The sequence below is a fragment of the Podarcis erhardii genome (assembly GCF_964252035.2).
Source record: "Podarcis erhardii genome assembly, chromosome: 7".
In the NCBI taxonomy this organism is placed as follows: domain Eukaryota; kingdom Metazoa; phylum Chordata; class Lepidosauria; order Squamata; family Lacertidae; genus Podarcis; species Podarcis erhardii.
Window position 1 is genome coordinate 38,125,156 of NC_138511.1, and position 17,751 is coordinate 38,142,906.

At 42.8% G+C, this 17,751-nt stretch overlaps 1 protein-coding gene and 1 long non-coding RNA gene across 3 annotated transcripts in view; one reads left to right on the forward strand and one right to left on the reverse strand.

The window, feature by feature from the left end:
• The window catches only part of CDH13 (cadherin 13), a 684,692-nt gene that overhangs the window by 173,131 nt on the left and 493,810 nt on the right, over positions 1-17,751 (reverse strand). For both annotated transcript variants that reach the window (XM_081870212.1, XM_081870213.1), the window contains exon 7: positions 10,352-10,530. In XM_081870212.1, the coding sequence (XP_081726338.1) occupies positions 10,352-10,530 (179 nt within the window). The remainder of the gene's footprint in view (positions 1-10,351; positions 10,531-17,751) is intronic.
• Positions 160-8,700, forward strand: LOC309347567. The gene is made up of 3 exons (XR_014158981.1): positions 160-286; positions 5,262-5,350; positions 8,564-8,700. It is a non-coding gene; the product is annotated as an uncharacterized lncRNA (long non-coding RNA).

Consider the following 17,751-nt stretch of genomic DNA (forward strand, 5'->3'; position numbering starts at 1 on the left):
TTTTAGGTCAGCACAGAGCAGCAGCTAAACCAATCCCATGCCGTATAAACCCAACATAGTACTTAAGCTCTCTCCTTCTTAACCACAATGGGTAGCCAATGTTTGTCCTACATATCTGTGCACACACACCTCTATCCTCCATCCACTCAAGGAAGAGGAATTTATCAGAGTTCTAGGACACATTTTGACAAGACCAGAACACTAAAGGGTGTGTGAAGCAAGACTGGTGAGGAGGTGAAAGAAAAGTGTAGTTGGGGAAAGAAGGTGATGTAATGGGTGGCCTAGGGTAAGCAGGTGTGGCCCAGGGGGAGAAGGTGAGGTATGTGGAGATGTGTGACCTTGAGAAAGTCTTGAAAGCATTTAGTCCCTGGGTTTCAACTCCCACTCTTGAACTGTGCCAGATGCAAAGTTCAGAGCTAGTGGTCGTTCACTCAGTTTGTTTGTGCCACATCCCATCTCTCTTTCTGTATGCATTTATCTCCATTTCTTTCTGCCCTCCTTTCTCCTTCCTTCTCTTTTTCTCTCCTCTCCTCCCTTCTGCCCCTTACACAGCAAACAGACTTAGAATAACAACAACAACAACAACAAAAACTACAATTCATGCAAACAGGAGATTTTTCCTAAGCAGCATGAGGGGAAAGGGGTTAAGGAGGGGATGCCACAGGTCAGATCCTAAGGCACTTCTAAGCCAAACCACAGTTTAATGCAGAGGTAGTCCATATGGTGCTCTCTGGATGATGTGGGGACTTAAAATCCAATTTTTCCTAACCATTGGCCATGTTGGCTGGGGATGATGGGAACTGGAGTCCAAACAGCATACAGGGGGCACTCTGCTGGCTATCCCTGGTTTAATATGATGAGAACAAGACCCCAGTGAACCTCAGATGTGCACAGTCCCTCGATCCTTTATCCAAAGGAAGAGTTCAGATGTTGTTACTTCCATTTCCCACAACTATGGCTTCTCATTTATACCAAACCCTAAACTGTGGTTAATATTAACAGTGGCTTGCTTAAGCATAACAGCTTCCATATGGTGGGAAGCCATTTTGACTCATGCAAACCATAGCTAATGCTAACCATAGTTGATGGTGCTTCTGAATTCTTCAAGGCTGTGCCAGAGGAGGAGAAGGGATGGCCGGGAGGAAAGCTCATAAGCCTAAGGTTCACTAGATCTCATATTCATCATGCTAAACCATGGTTTAGAATGACATCCAAACTCTCCTGCTACATGCAACCATATTCAAAGAGAGGACAAAATTATTTTTTGCCTAAGGCAATGAACTAGTTTGAGCCAGCCCTGTTCCTTTCTTCTAACAAATTAATACCAACAGACAGCCTTGAAGTGAATGGTTTTTTTTTTATTTCCCCTACTTTATTTGGAAGGAACTATTTCCTCCCATGAAGGAAGGATTGTGAAGCATGTAACTTGCCTTTCCCCCGAGATTATACCCTTTATGTTTTAGCATCTGAAAGACAAAGCAGATAGCTTCTAAACAGCAGCCCTAAACAGGGTTAGTGTTCTAATTTACAGAGGACAAAACTTTAAGAGAGAAAAAGAGTTTGTTGGTAAACGCAAATGTAAACACAGGTACCTGGGAAGGTAATGCAGAGATCACACCAAAATGCATTCGCTCAAAAGATTAATATCTTTTCATTAAAAAGAGAAGAGAGCAACAGTGGGCTCAAAATCTGCATTTAGATTGAGTAGGTGGCAAGTGTATTGACTGCTTACAAATTCATGTTACCAAAAACAGGGAAAGGAAGGATGCAGAAAAATATGTCCCTGTCCTCTCACAGATGTAGTGATAGTAAGCTGAGGAATTTGTGTGAATTTTATGATGTTCAGTGTCATTGCCACTTACAGCACTGGTGTACGACTTCTGCAGGTAATCTGATGTGCTGTCAAATTCAGAGCTAGAAAATAGTCACCAGAAAGGGGTATCCACTTTCTGAATCATGCAGATTTTCCATTGAGGGAAATCTGGAGGGTTCACACAGTGATCCCACCAGCACTGTGACAGGCACTTCAAGGCTATTGCTAATTTTGGCTGTAAGTACAATCACAGACTGGCAAATTCAGGTTGCAAAATTATAGTTGATTGGGAGGTCTTCAACAACAAGCCCGCTTCCTCAAAAGACTGGACTTCTTGCAATCAGAAAAGTGATGGATAAATGCACTGCGAAGTGTGGGGTGACACTGCAGGCACCACGAAGGTTGAAGTGGCTGATGGCAACACCCTTAACCTGGATACCAACCATGCATTTGCATTTTGCTGAAGTAGTTTTCCTCATGCTCCCACTTCACAATACCATCTGGTCAGGGTGCCTGGCAGTAGTTCTCAAAAGCAGATGCCGGAGGGCCCTCCAGCAAACAACTAGAAGAGATATCATTGACATAAAAAGGGTCTGTTCTCCCAATTAGTGCTCGTCTAGAGGGGCAGGTAAGATAATGGAATATCTGATCTCGAGAGTATTTTGCATCCACTTGAATACCAGTCTTCCCAAACCTGGTGCCCTCCAGATCTTGCTGGACTCCGATTCCCAGCATCCCCTGGCATCATGGCCAATGGTGTAGTAGTCCAACAAACATCTTGAATGTTAGGGAAAGCCATTCTAAATGCAAGACTTACATAATTTCCTATTTACTTCAATTGAGCACTTAGAGATCTTCAAAATATTAAGTAGTTTATAAATGCTTTTAAACAAACATCATTTTTATCTTAGTAAATGAAACAAAGCAAACCCACTCACCCACCCAGAGTGGTGGGGACTTTTCAACCTTTCACTGTGGATTTATTATTTCTAACCTGCAGGCCTATACATCACGTACTTTTGCAAGAAATGCCTTTGTGCTTAAAATTTGTGAATCACAAAAAGAGGGGGGAGTTTTGCCAATGGAAGTTTGCAGGTATGATTTGGCCCCATCTCTCCTCAATCTTTATTTCTGACACTTTCAAAGATGTTGAGATTTCCCAAGGCATAGGAGAAATGCACATAAAGCTTCACAAAATATATCCTTATGTGCCTTGTTAAAATGAAAATGGATGTTGTTCTGCAATTACTGGAGTGTGCCACAAACTCTGAAGAGCGTGCACTTTTCAAAATAATATTCCAGCAGAAAATCCATAAATAAAACAGAACTTTGATAGGCTGGAGAGAACGCAATGCAGGTCAGGAGCAAACACCTGCAACGAGGTGTGAATTGCAGAAGCAGTAAAAACCACCAACTGCAGAAATCCTACAGTGAAGAACTGGTCTTCCGAAAGTACTATACAGTCCAGAAGCGGCAACACTGCTCCCACCCTCAAGCAGGGAATGAATTTGCCACACCCTCCCTCTCATAGGAAAGAAAACTTTCAAAGTCTTTCCCGTGGGAGAAGCTGGGGGAGGCATGAGGAGGTTGAATGGCCAATCAGGAAGTGGTGGGCAGTCAGGCTTTATAAGCCTGCTCCACCCCAAACTCAACTCTTCATCATTGGAGTACCCTACATCCCGCCCTCCCGCCCTTTGAAGTGTGGGCTTCACTTCACCTGTTGTGGGGCTGAATAGGACTTTTGGGGGGAGCATTTGATTGGCCTGAATCCCAGGGACAGTGGGACCACAGTTGGAAGGAAAAAGAGTAAGCAGAGCTCAGAGGCTCCACAGCATGTTCTGGCTGCCCCTCATGTGACCCCCCCCCCACTGCCTCTTGTCACACTGTAGTTTCCAGTGCGATCTGTTGATGGCTTGACAAACAGCATGGCAGTGTGTATATCTATACAGATACAGATATAGATTTATAGAATTGTTGAATTGAGTTGGAAGGGGTCATGAGGATCACCTAGTTGAACCCCCTGCAATGCAGGAATATGCAGCTGCCCCATACAGGGATCAAACTGGCAACCTTGAGCATTATCAGCACCATGCTCTAGTCAACTGAGCTATCCAGGCTGATATAGATATAGATACAGTGGTACCTCAGATTACATACGCTTCAGGTTACAGATTCCGCTAACTCAGAAGTAGTACCTCGGGTTAAGAACTTTGATTCAGGATGAGAACAGAAATCGTGCTCCAGCAGCGCGGCAGCAGCAGGTGGCCCCATTAGCTAAAGTGGTGCTTCAGGTTAAGAACAGACCTCCGGAACGAATTAAGTACTTAACCTGAGGTACCATTGTATACAGAATGTATACAATGTTTCACAAAAATGCAGCAAGTATGGTGACTATGTTCCAGGAAAGACCCTTGGTGCACACAATACTCTTTAGTTTTCAACACCTGGAGAGTTTGAATGAGTTAAATAATAAAACTTCATTTTGTTTCCTTCTTGTTTTCAGGGGGGGGGGAGGGGAGAAATAATTCAAATAGCCCATCCAAAAGGCCATCTTCTATCTGTTTGTCTACCCATTTTAAAACATTTATGTTCATCACACACACACACACAGAGAGAGAGAGAGAAAGAGAAAGAAAGAGAGAGAGAGAGAGAGAGAGAGAGAGAGAGAGAGAGAGAGAGAGAGAGAGAGACTTAAACTGTATGTGAAACACTGTTATACTTTAAGGGTTTTTGTTTGTTTTTTTGTTAAGGGGTGGAGTTTCCTTCTCCCTCTTTTGTGTCTTCCTGGCTATTTTAAAACTATCACACACACAGAGAGAGATTTAACACAATTTAAATACTGCAATATCAAGATGGTGTACAACAAAAAAGTGCAAAACAATAATTAAAAGAACTGGCCAGTCAGAAAAGCTTCAATCAGCTGCATAGGCATGTTGGCATTCAAATATGACTTGATGAAAAAAGCTTGATAGAAGGTGCTTCTCAAATTGCTGCTGAGAAATAAATCTCAGCGCTGTCTTACAAGAGCTCCTCTTAATAAGTGGAAAACTACTTCTTCTTTTAATAGTAACTTGGTTACAGCTTGTTCAAAACGGAAATCAAAAAGCCCCAGATACGATGCAATCTCCATTTCAATATTCTACCTCCAGCACTTATCTCCAGGTTCCTGTTCTGTACAACATGCAAACATGAAAGAACTTGAACTATATTTATATATATAAAGTAGAATTTTGCATCCTTGACAATTTGGCTTAAATTAAGTGGAACACTACCCGTAAGCATCTTCATCTAAGCAATGGCCAAAAATTAATAAAAAGAACATGAAAACATGAATAGCTTTGATCACTGAATGAATGCAGTTACTTTAAAAACAGTTTATAGCTGTGCTTATGCTTGGAGAACAAGAGCACTTGCACTCCCTCAGTTTACACTATTTTTTATCTTTCAGCTCAGCCAGTTTCTTTGATGGAAGCCACAAATAAGAATAATAAAAGCACCACATTTGAGCCATCACAACCACAGATAAAAATCACTAAGGTAAGTTTCATCAGGTTTGGCTTGTATTATAGTGGCTCTGGCATTTATGCTTGATACAATAATTAACAAATAAATAAATCAGCACACAAATCTCTCTATTTGGAATGGGAAGTGACATAGGTCTAAAATCAAAGCCCAAATACCTATTGCCCAGTGCATGACAACTGGGCAAATTAATTTAAAGAAGAGGTGGGGAACGTCTGGCCTTTGGGCCTAATCTGGCCCACTAGACCTCCACATTTGGCCTGTGAGGTCATTTAGGCCAGGCCACACACAGTTGACACCAGAAGATGGAAGACAGTAACCCCACCAGCCTGGGGACCTGGATCCCAGGGACAGGGGACCCATGGTTGGCAGGTACATGAGTGAGAAGAGCTCAGGGACAGCAGTTCTCAGTGCCATCTGTTGGCAGCCAGGCAAACTACAGCACGACAATTTGTGTGTGTGTGTGTGTGTGTGTGTGTGTGTGTGTGTGTTACAAACATGCAACAAGTACACTGACTTCATTCCAGGAAGCATATCTTGGGTGCACATAGCATCCTTGAGTCTCCACACCGTGCACCCCCCCCCCCGAAAGGATTGGAATGAGCTTAATAAAAACCTTCCTTTTCTTTCCTTCTTTTTTTGGGGTGCGGGGTGGGGTGGTACAGTGGTACCTTGGGTTACATACGCTTCAGGTTACATACACTTCAGGTTACAGACTCCGCTAAGCCAGAAATAGTGCTTCAGGTTAAGAACTTTGCTTCAGGATGAGAACAAAAATTGTGCTCCTGCGGCGTGGCAGCAGCAGGAGGCCCCATTAGCTAAAGTTCAGGTTAAGAACAGTTTCAAGTTAAGAACGGACCTCCGGAATGAATTAAGTACTTAACCCGAGGTACCACTGTAATTCAAAACAGCAACAGCCCATCCAAAAAGACACGTTTTATCTAACTATTTGTCTACTCATGTTAAAACTTTATTAAAGATTTTCTTAACACAATAGAAAAAACAAACAAATATAACATATAATTTTTCAATATCCACATTTTCACTTCTTTGGACTTCCTCGCATCTCATGTTAAAACTCTTAAGATAAACGCACAGTATGTGAAACAGTGTATGTGATACTTTAAGGGTGTTGTTGTTGTTGTTGTTGTTGTTGTTGTTGTTAAGGGGTATCTCTCTCCCCCCATTGTTTTCCTGGCTATTTCAAAACTATTTACCTATCTATCTATCTATCTATCTATCTATCTATCTATCTATCTGAAGTAGTCCCACTGAGTTAAAAGGAGCTGCTTCTTAGGGAAGAGGAATTGTAGCCAAAGTTACAAGCAAGATATTTTATGTCCTCAAAGTAATAAAGTGAGTTAATAATTGACAAACAAATTAATATCGCATGCATTATCAGTCTTTGTCTAAATTTTAATTCCTTTCTGGAAAAATAGACTGAATCCCACATTCTCCCCACATAGCTTCTATGCTTCTGAATATTTCACATATTGAATCCCATATTTAATCCCAGTTCCTAAGCTGGATCATGTCAATTTCTAAATTTATTTTGTTTTTTGCTCCATAACTTTAAGTAGTATCTCGATTACAAGTTTATGATAGGTAACAACCTCACCTCCCAATCATTCTGTATTTCTTATTTTCTTTAAGATATTATTTTTATTATTTATGTGTTTGTTTGTTTATTTTTACCCACCCTTCACCCTAAGGTCACGCTGATAAAGAAATGGGGGGGGGGGGTATGAGCTATTAAAAGGAAATCACAAGTGGCTCAGTTCTTTCACTGCCACAATCTCTCCAGTAGTAATACCCGTTCAGTCTTCTAGACATTCTTTCTATGTAAATATAGCATCATTATTTCATGTATCACTAGTGATCTTTACAACACAGCTGAGAAGCTAGTATTGTTCATTCCCTCCTATTGATTTTTCAGTTTTCAAAAAATTGGTTTTATCCTAAGATTGTTTATATTTTAGGGAGGGGGAGAATGTCCAACCTGACTTGAAAAATCATAGACAGTCTGTCGAATGTGGCAGCCAGTTATTATGACTCTACAAATCTTAAATATGTATTCAAACTTATAGGAAATGAATAACATCAGATACCCGGGGAGGGGGAGTGCGCTGCCAGCTACTTACAATTTTATGTATGTAAGTCATTTTCATAACAGAACATAGTAGTTCCAGCTGAACAGGCATGGCCCCTCTTCTTAAATCCTTTCACAAGTTGTGAGTTTTGCAGATGCCACCCTTGGAAATCTTCCAAGCCGTTTGCCTTTCCCTTATTTTGATGGCACACTACATGGCAAATGAGTCATCACACTTAGGCTGCAATTCCCTATGCACATTTACCACCAGGGCTGCATGGAAATGGGTAGCACCAGTTTTGATCTGTACATTTGTCAACAAAATACAGATCATGTTGTTTTATTTAGCAGCTCACAAACATGTAATTACTCAAGCATTCACATCACAGAATTAGTGTCCCTAAACTAATCTACAAAATGGATCACCAATAAACTGTTTTCAGTCATGATGTTAGCAGGTTTCGCATTTCCTGGCACAGAGATACAATTCTTGGTGGCTTTAATGTCCCTGAACATTCTTCTACAGGTCAGATTTTAGTCTGAAGGAATTTGCAGGAAGGTGGGTGGGCTTTTTCCTGAAATTCAGCAGGGGGGAAGAGAAATGACCCCAATTCCATATCCGACTGAGGAAGTTTACCCCATCGCAATTCTCAGTGGCAGTCCCATAACAAGAGTGAGAGTCAAGATGCTCCAAATTAAACTTGACTTTATTACTAGAGTTTCCAAAACAACAAAGAAATTTTCAGGTCTCACCTAATCCTTCCTCAGACCAAGGAGAATTGTGAAACATGACTACCCAGTAAGCCACTGCTTCCTCCTTCTTACCGCAGTATCTTTTCCCTGTCTCACCACCTGTGTCTAGTCCACTGCACCCTTCACCAATTTCTCCTCCTTCCCCCCACTGCCCTCCTTTGGCGTCTTCTTTTTCTCCCTTTCCTTCGGTGGCATCAGTGTCATTGGTGAGGGGAGCAGCAGAGTGGTCATCATCAGCCAGGGGAGGGGGCATCAGTGGTAGAGCTATCACTTTCCACCTTGTCTCAGCATCATACTGGGCCAGCCCTGTTACATACATCACATCTGGGTCCTTTACAATGGCTCAGATTCTCCAAAGGCTGTTCCTTTGTTTTGTTTTTGCACAGAGATCTTGATGCTTAAAAGATTCATGCCCTCCCCTCCCCCTTATGCAAAGGAGGAACCCTCAAAAGAACGGGAGGAATTTACAAAGCTTATCCTGTATGTAAGACCTTTATCTGTTTTATGAATTTCCGTATCAGCAATGTCTTGGTTTGAATGCAGCAAACAAACAGATGGCAGATTAAAGCTCCTAAATCATATTAGTAAATTCTCCGATTTCATCTCAGCATTGTTGAACTTTACAGTTGTCAGGCGTAGCAACTTTGACAGGTCTTGAACCAGGAGAAGAGCCGTAGCTCAGGGGCTGAGCATCTGCATTGCATGAAAAAGGTCCCAAGTTCAATCCCCAGCATCTGCAGGCAGGGCTGGGAGAGACTCCTTGTCTGTAACCCTGGAAACTTCCTGCCAGTCAGTACAGACTGCATGGAGCTAGATGGACAGGTGACTAGACAGTCTAAGGCAGCTTCCCATGTTCTAAGAACCTGAAACAAAGGAAGCTGCCTTACACTGAGCTATCAAGTTCAGTATCGTCTCTACTGACCGGCAGAAGTTCTTCAGGGTTTCAGGTAGGGATTTTCCTAGCCCTACATGGAAATGCCAGGTAATGAACCTGGGACTGTCTGCAGGAAAAACACATGCTTTGCCAATGAGCTACAGCCATTCCCCAAATGAAGCCCTTCCATCTGGATCTTGGCTTCCTAAGATTCTCACAAACATCTTCACTACCAAACTTATCTCACTGCCTGAAGAACACAGCAAAATAAAAATAGTTAGAAAAGTAAACAGACAGATAGGTTTTTGGAAGTCTGGATTGCCATTTAATTCTTTTTCCACTACGTGATATTTTTCCTGAGCTCCTGCTAACAATCATAAACCACCAATGGCAAAACATGCTGAAATTTGCAACTTATGAAAGAGAGGGATGGCAGTTCAGACTTCAGAAAACAATAGAGAGTATAAAGATATATTCACTAGTCAAAATCCTGGCTGAATGTTGAAAAGACCTTCAGAAGGTGCTGAAAAGGAAGGACAAAGCTGGGATTCCACAGCCTCTGCTGGTCACCAAGAAGGCCTTCAACTGGTTAGATATTTCCCTGCCCCATGCTTTCCTAAAGTATTCCAGAGAATATGTTCAATGAATGGCTGGCGGCACAGGCAGGGAAACTTATTTAGCTGAAGGACTGCACTCCCTCTTGGGAAACCTCCCGGGGGGGGGGGGGGCACATGCCAGTGGTTGGTGGAGCACAATACAGACCAATGGATGCAACTCATAACTTTGAGCTGCGTTCTATATAGAAGTCAAAGTTATCTATAAACACAAATCTCCACCCATCCTCCAGGAAGCAAGAGGTATTCTCACAGTTCAATTTCATATTTCAGCCACACAAAAGCGCTCAATGAGACTGTGGATGAGGACTTGTGAAAGGTGTGGCCTAGGGAGAGGGTTGTGGCCTGGACAGAGTCCTGAGGGCCAGAGAGAGAGTGAGTCCTGGAGCACCATATTTTCCCCATGGCAAAGTTCCCCCAACCATGGCCTACTATACTCCATATAAGAATGCAGAGACAGTAGACCTGTGATGGCCAAACTTGCCCCTCCAGCTGTTTTGAGACTACAATTCCCATCATCCCTAGCTAACAGGACCAGTGGTCAGGGGTGATGGGAATTGTAGTCCCAAAACAGCTGGAGGGGCAAGTTTGGCTATCACTGCAGTAGACAAACAACCAGTACACCACCTTTACCTCTTTTTGCATATTGCATCTATCCATAAACAACTGACAAAATTGCAACTTACTTCACGGTCCAACAGCACTGGCGACACAACAGTGACAATGTCTCCTTTCTCCGGGTCAATATAGAACATGTTTGGGGATGGCTTGTCCGGGGTCTGCTTAAGGATATTATACCTCAGCAGAGCATTGTCTGTAGCTGGATCATCAGCATCAAAGGCAGTCACACGCATCACAGTACTTCCTGAAAAGAACAAGAATAACACCAATATGAAAACTTCATATTTGGCATGTAGCAATACAGATAATATGAACATAAGAAGAGTGGAGAAGTGGGAAGGAAGTGCTCTTGTCCTCATGCTTGTGGCCTTCCCAGAGGCATCTGGTTGGTCATTTGCGAGTACACCATGAAAGATTAGATGGGCCATTGGCCTGATCTATCTGGGCTCTTACATTCTAATGTTCATTGTGTGCCAAGGCCCCATGACCCGCAGTTTCCTGGTGCATAAATAAACACATGAGCAAGTGGATTTTGCTTTATGGGTTCAAATAGGCCACAACTTTATTGGTTACAAACATGAGTGGTTCGGCTTAGGCATTGGGTGAAGCTGGATTATATCCCAACTATATCCCTGTCTGCAGGGAGTCCAACTAAATGTAAACCACCAATAGGGAGAGCCCTATAACTTACATCAAATTGGGGCACCCCGAAGGGTCCCTATTGGGGAAGTGGTATGTCTGGGCCTGGGACAGAATCCACACCCACGGATCCCATTAACAGGATTCCCGTACCCAATGCTTAACCTCACAAAGTTGTGACAATTGCTACAAGGTAAGCGAAAACCAAATGGCTGGAGCCAATTTGACAAGTGGAAAAATTCCCTCCCGGTCCCATACATATGGCGGTCAACATTATTCTATAGCAAGGTCATATCTTAGTAAAAATGAAAAAGAAGATGGGTGGGTGGGAGAGCCGGCAAAGGGCGGTCTCCTGGCCATGCCATGGTTTAAATCTACTGCAGAGACACACCCCACTGGCGCTGATTTGTCAGTGGGGCCCACCCTCCTGGGTGGGGGCCTGCCTAGTGCTGTCGTCATGGCCAAGCCCAAGCCCCTGTGGGGAGGGCATGCATCTCAGGCCCCCGCTGGATCACTGGAGGCCCTGAGACCTGGCCACAATGCCACCACCCAATAAGCTAAGTGGACTTGCAAGGCAATTTTGGAGCCTTTTTCAGTTGAAGAGCAAGCTACCCCCACCCCACCAACATTTGAAGCAAATACACAACAAAAGAAGCATGGCAATGATATGGGCCCTACATGTCAAAGAGATTACTGTCTATCCATGTGCTTCATTACAAACTCCAAAACCAACCAAAGATGTGTTCAAAGGATCCCATCTATGTGACAATGGATGCATACAAAGAGGCATTATTGGCGTTCACTCCCTGCAGTGTGTGGTTCAGTTCCAAACAGGACTTAACACCCAAAGTACACTGGTGGAGAACTTCATCCTCAATCAACCAGGGGATGCTGCAAACTCAATTAAAAGTCTTTAATGAATTTTTCCATACCCACCTCATTAGGCATATTGTTCAGCAGCCTAAAGAATCCCCTGCTGTGATCAAGTTGTAATTAAAAGAAGGCAGGGGATTATTAACCCCGGAGGCCTAAGACCGCTCCTTCCTCTCCAAATCTAGCATCCCAATTTACATGAGCTGGCTCTTCTCACTTGCCTTTTCAATCACTTAAACGCCTGCCTCCTAAACACACAGCAAAAACTCCCCAAACCAAGTTCTGACTAGAGATCTGCAAAGAAGGTTTTCCTGGGCTTTCTTGCACCAGTCTAATAGGTTCATTGGAATCAAATGTTCCTTCCTCCTCTCTCCTTAAATCACAGATATGGTGCAAAGAAATGGTTTGCTTAAAAAAAGAAAGAAAGAAGCATTCTTAGGACATCCTAACTCTTAGGATAATTAGGGGCAACAATTTATGTCCACCTCTTCCTCATTGTACAAGCTCATGAACTGCAAAGAAGCCAATATATTGCTGCTGTTGCTGCCGCTTCCTTGCTCCCTCCCTCCCCCAGGAACATTGTTTTTGTTCAGTGCCACCCACCCCTTCCAGGTTCTTTCTTCTTGTTATAGTGACCTTGAAAAGAAGATTTCTAAGGCTTTGCTTCATTGCCACCTCAGGCACAGTTACACCCTTGAGAAATGTAACTAAGAACTGACAGAAACCAGGGCTTGTACATGAGTGATTAAAAGTCAGGCAGCTCGAAATGGAGAGCAGTGCTTGTGGAGTGCAATTTGATGTGCCACCCCACTTGGTACACACACCCTGCAGCAGTCCCCTAAAACATTGTAGGCCATAGCTTTCACCCCTTTGGTTCGCCACCACTGCAGAAAGAGCAGAAACAATGGATATTTATTCTGAAGTGAGGGGAAAACAACCTTGTTTTACCCACAAAATCCCCTTTTACACTCAGTTCCAAGTAGTGCTGAAATGATTTTGAGTGAGAAAGTCTAATTCAAGTTCCAGAATCATGTCAGTGGTCCATCTACCTCAACATTTTCAACACTGACGAGCCATGGCTCCCCAGGATTTCAGACAGGGCATATTTCCTAGAGAGATTGGTCATAATCTACCATGAGGTTCTCTGTTGCACCAAAATGAATTAGGAGTTGCTCAAGAGCATCATGGTAGATTGGGATACAGCTATGGCTACCACATTGGCTTCACTCCCCTGGCATTTTAGAGGTTGAACTTGGGGAATATCCTATGGTAAAGGCATATATGCGTATTTATTCATCCTGTTGTTGCAGGAGAAATAGTAATAATGAATAATAATGATTAGGTCTGTCACATAATTGTGATTCTGCCTGCCACCTAATTCCAGGAATCTTTGTTGATTAGTGAGGTGAGTTTTAGTCAATTAGCCAATCAATTTGTTAATTAAATTTGCATACGAGTGAGACAAACATTCTGAAACAAGAAATATGGTTTGTTTCTAGAGGAAACACTAAGTATCATGTGGGAAGAGGCATCCTCTATAATATGTAAGAGGAGAACCTTTTTAGTAGATCAATGGCATAAACCTAACATGGCTCAGTCATAGAGATCCCAAGAGACTTCAGTTGAGAGGAGAGTGAGTCTTGATATAGTTGGAGTCACCAAGGACAGAGAGAGCAGGCGGCTACGCTAACATTGTATGTGAGTAACATCCCTTCCCTCACCCACAGCCTGTAAGAATGAGTGTTGCTGTTCACTCATTTGAGGAAAGGCAGGGTCTTGCTTAGGGTCTGTTCAATACACCTTTCTGCCTGGGGAGAAGGAAGAGATCCCTTCACCCACAATTCCAACCGCTAAAGCTACATAGACTCCTAGTTAAATCTTACTTCAGCACTAGTGATGGGACAGCACCCTCTAGCAGGAGGCTGAGAGGCTACAAACAAGCACAAAGAGCTCTCAACACCTAACTACAGCTGTTATGTGCCCCACAATATCTGCCACCTGAGGCAACTTCCTCATTCTGCCCAGTGGTAGGGTCCAGCTATGGGACCACAGGGGCTTCATGCCCCTTGATGTTTATGCCTCCTTTAAGGGCAATATCTTTCAACCCACCATATCCAGGGGGCTGAAGTTTTATTTAGGGGGTGTAAGACAGACCATGCGGTACACAGTTTTGCTCCTCAGCACCTCACTGATACTGCTGTTTCCCTCCACAAACATATCCCCACCCATCTAAATGATACACATTTTTGAACTAATACTAATGCATTAATTAGTGTGTGTGTGTTCTTCACTATTGTTGCACAAGATTTTTCTGTTGTTTTTTTTTTTTTAAAAAGCACTGTGCATTTCTTTAAAAGGTAATAACATGAAGATCAATTGGTTTTGGTCTGTGCTCATGTAGCTGGGTTCATATTTCAAAAGGATCTATAGCTCAGTAATCACCCAAATGTATTAAATTGAAGATGCATACCTCCCTGGCATTACTCCATCATAAAGTTTTATTCTTCATAAAAGATTCATTTCCCAAGACTCATAAACTGACTATTTCTAATTTGGTGTCATTTTATAAATGCTTCCATTCTGGGCATCAATCATAAATGCAGCTGGGTTCTGCGGCCCCCAACAACAGCTTGCAAAATGATTGTGTTAAAACAATATGTCTGTTGCATTGCATACGTGTGTTTGTGCTTGTGTGCATTATATAATCAAATGGTGGAACAAGTTAATTAACATATGTACAATCAGTAGAATTGTCAAAGTTCTTTCACATACTTGCAAACAATGCTTTTGTGCTCACAGTTAAGAAAAATTCAGTTTTTCATGCACACTGGCTTTTTTTTTTTTTTTTTTTTTTTGGTCATTACTTCAAGCTAGGCATCTGAGGAAGTAGTCCCATTCATTTTGCAAAGTTTCCCATCCAGTTTGTGTTTAAAGGAAATCTTACCTAATTCACAGTTTCTGGAAGAAGAAGAATACAGAAACTGAAATACACAAATCTTTCAAAAAAAAAATCACTTGTTTGAATTTTGTAGTGCAGTCTAGCCAAGTAATAGGTACCAAAAAAAGACACATACTAAGGTAAAGTATGTGAATGTATATATTCATGAAAATAACATACCAAATGCATTATATTGGGGGTGGCTTTATAAAAATATGCCTATTCAGAGAAGTTTAAACTCAAATGTTGATGAATTCCCCTAAGGAATTCTTTTTTTAAAAAAAAATCCCAAACTGATGTGGAAATGTAGAAAATGGTACTGGAGAGTAGAAAAATGAGGAACTGAGAGAAAACCAACATTGACAGACTTGGCAATGCCTGGTCAATAGAACCAGTGTGGTGAAGTGTGTGGACTGTTGAACTATGATATGGAAGACCCAGGTTCAAATCTCCATTCAGTCATGAAGCTCACAAAGTGACCTTGGGCCAGTCACTCACTCTCACCCTAACCTACCTCACAGGGTTGTTCTGAGAACAAAATGGGGAAGGAAAAACCATCTACACAATCTTGAGCTTCCTAGAGAAAAAGATGGTATATAAACGTGATGAATAAATAATAATAAATAAGAGCGAAACCTCCTGGTGAGAGCCCATCCTCTCATGTCAATCTTGTATCTCATGTCACCTTTTAAGCAAGGTAGTTACACATAATGGTTGCCTCTTTCATTTGAAAAGGGGATGTGAGGGAAGCAAGCAAGCCTAGATTATGAAAGGCCTGTCTAATTCATTGTGATCGAAATAAATCAACTTTTTGGAAAGTGGAATGGTGGAGGGTAGATGACTGGCTGCGACGCTCATCATAACTAATTACATGTTTGACTGTCAATTTGTACTTTAAAGAAAAACAAGCCCTGGGGAAGCAAAAACAAATAAAAGAAGAACGATCTATTATGTCTCCAATCAAGTACATTTGAATTGCAGCCTCAAATATTAACTTATGGCTGTTATTAAACTTGGAGGCCTCGCTCAATAGAAGGATGTTTAGCAAGAATTAATGAGTTCAGTCTCTTAGAATAGCTGAGCATTTTGCAGAGTCAAAAATTTCCTAACCTCAGGAACTCTTGTTTTGTCTAATGCATATTTACATGGCTGCCTAATGCAAGTTACTTTAAAGATTCAAGTTGCCCTTTCAGCATTCATCACAGTAAACATCTCACCTGGCTAATATGGAGAGGTCAGGAGAGCCCTGCTTACTAATGGAGCCTCCATACTGACAGCCCAAGAAGTGTACAAGAGATGTTTGATCTCTCTGTGCCCCAGGTGTTCACTCGTTAAATCTGCCCTGTCCCATTTACCCACAAAAATCCACAATTTAGGAGTGTTAAAATATGAACTTCTTTCACTTTTCAAAATACACATTTCCAAACCTCATTTCTTTCAAAATATGCATATCTAAAAGTAGTTTCTCTCAAAATAATGGATTCTCAAACACATTTCTCTTTTAAAATAAATAAGTAAATGAGAAGGATGTCACAGCAGTATTCAACAGACAACAACGTTCACAAATTGATTGCTCCAGGCAGTGCAGATCAGGTAAGTTTGCATTTGTCCGACCTGGTATCAGACAGTTTCATATGTGCAGATAGATATTCCATATTCCACACTTGCAGGTCACTGTTGTTGTGAAGGAAAAGTCATTGTAACAAGCTTAACGCTAGTTGGTTGGGATTGTGGGAGTTCAGAACTTAACTGGTTAAGTGTTCTGAGCTGTGCGTCACTTTCCGACGTCAGCTTTAGAAGCTGGGAGGAGTCTGGGAGGAGACTGTATCTTGTTGTTCTCTCTGTGTGTCTTGAGAGAGACGGACATGTTTTTAACATGGCTGCAAGCAGTGATGGACGAATGTTTGAATAAAAGCTGTAAATAGACGAAGCTGTCTGTGTATGCTTGCATGGAGCAAGGGATAAAAAGACTGTTTTACACCGCTGTAAGCCACTCTGCTGAGCCGTGGCCAAAGAGACAGCAGACTTACGTGCGCAGCTAGAAGGAAGCGTGCCGGACCGCTGTAAATGACTGATTGGGATCGTAAAGCTGTCTGAGTACACGGCTCAACGGTCAAGCTATCAAGATCGTTATCTCGCACAGGTTATGGAAGGTCAGTAAACGCTCGTAAAACAGTCGGTGTGAGCTCCAGGAACGCTTTGAAGTCGGCACGGAAGCTAGCTGGAGGTTGGAAGCTGCATTCCTTGAGTCTAGCCTAATGCCGGGAAGCAGAGGGAGTTTTTGCCTGCTTCCGAGAGGCAAGATTGCTGCTGAGATACAGAGAGCTGGCTGGAGCTAAAAGCTGAGACGCAGCTGCTGTCGTTTCTCCACGGAAGGGTGAGGCAGAGAAGCTGTACCTGATCGTAAGTAAGCTTGGGCCCCCTTGGGAGAACGGGAAGAAAATGGCAGAGAGCCAAGATATGCCGGTGGAAAAGCTCACTTTAAAAAGTTGGGCAACCTGGAGCAGAAGAATAAGGGGCTGGTTCTTGGTCACTGGGCTTTGGGAAGGAAGCCAGTCAGAGCCAGCTGAAGCAGGCTGTGAATCTGCGGTGCCTGGAGATGGCAAGCAGAGAATGCAAAGAGAGCTGAATATGCTCAGAGCATGCGTTGATGCTTCACTGAGGCCTCATTTGGAAGGTGTACAGACACCAGGGGCTGCCTGGAAGGTGCTGCGAAGTTTGTGTGAAACTGCAGCAGGAGGCCAGGGCCCAGGAGAAGAAATGGAGAGCCCCAAGATGGCTGCGGCCCCAGTTCCCGGTACTTCAGTCTCAAGGAGCACTGTTGGGCAGATCGGGGGAGTGAAGAGTTCCAAAGGCAAGTTTAAGAAACTTTCCACTGTTGCTGAAGCGGAGAGCAACTTCAGCAGGGGCCAGGCTGGTGGGAGGTGCCGTTCCAGGAGAAGGAAGGCCAGGCCAGCTGGGAGGAGCCCCGGGCAGTATTTTTCCACTGGAATACAACGTCTGCATGGCAGCTGC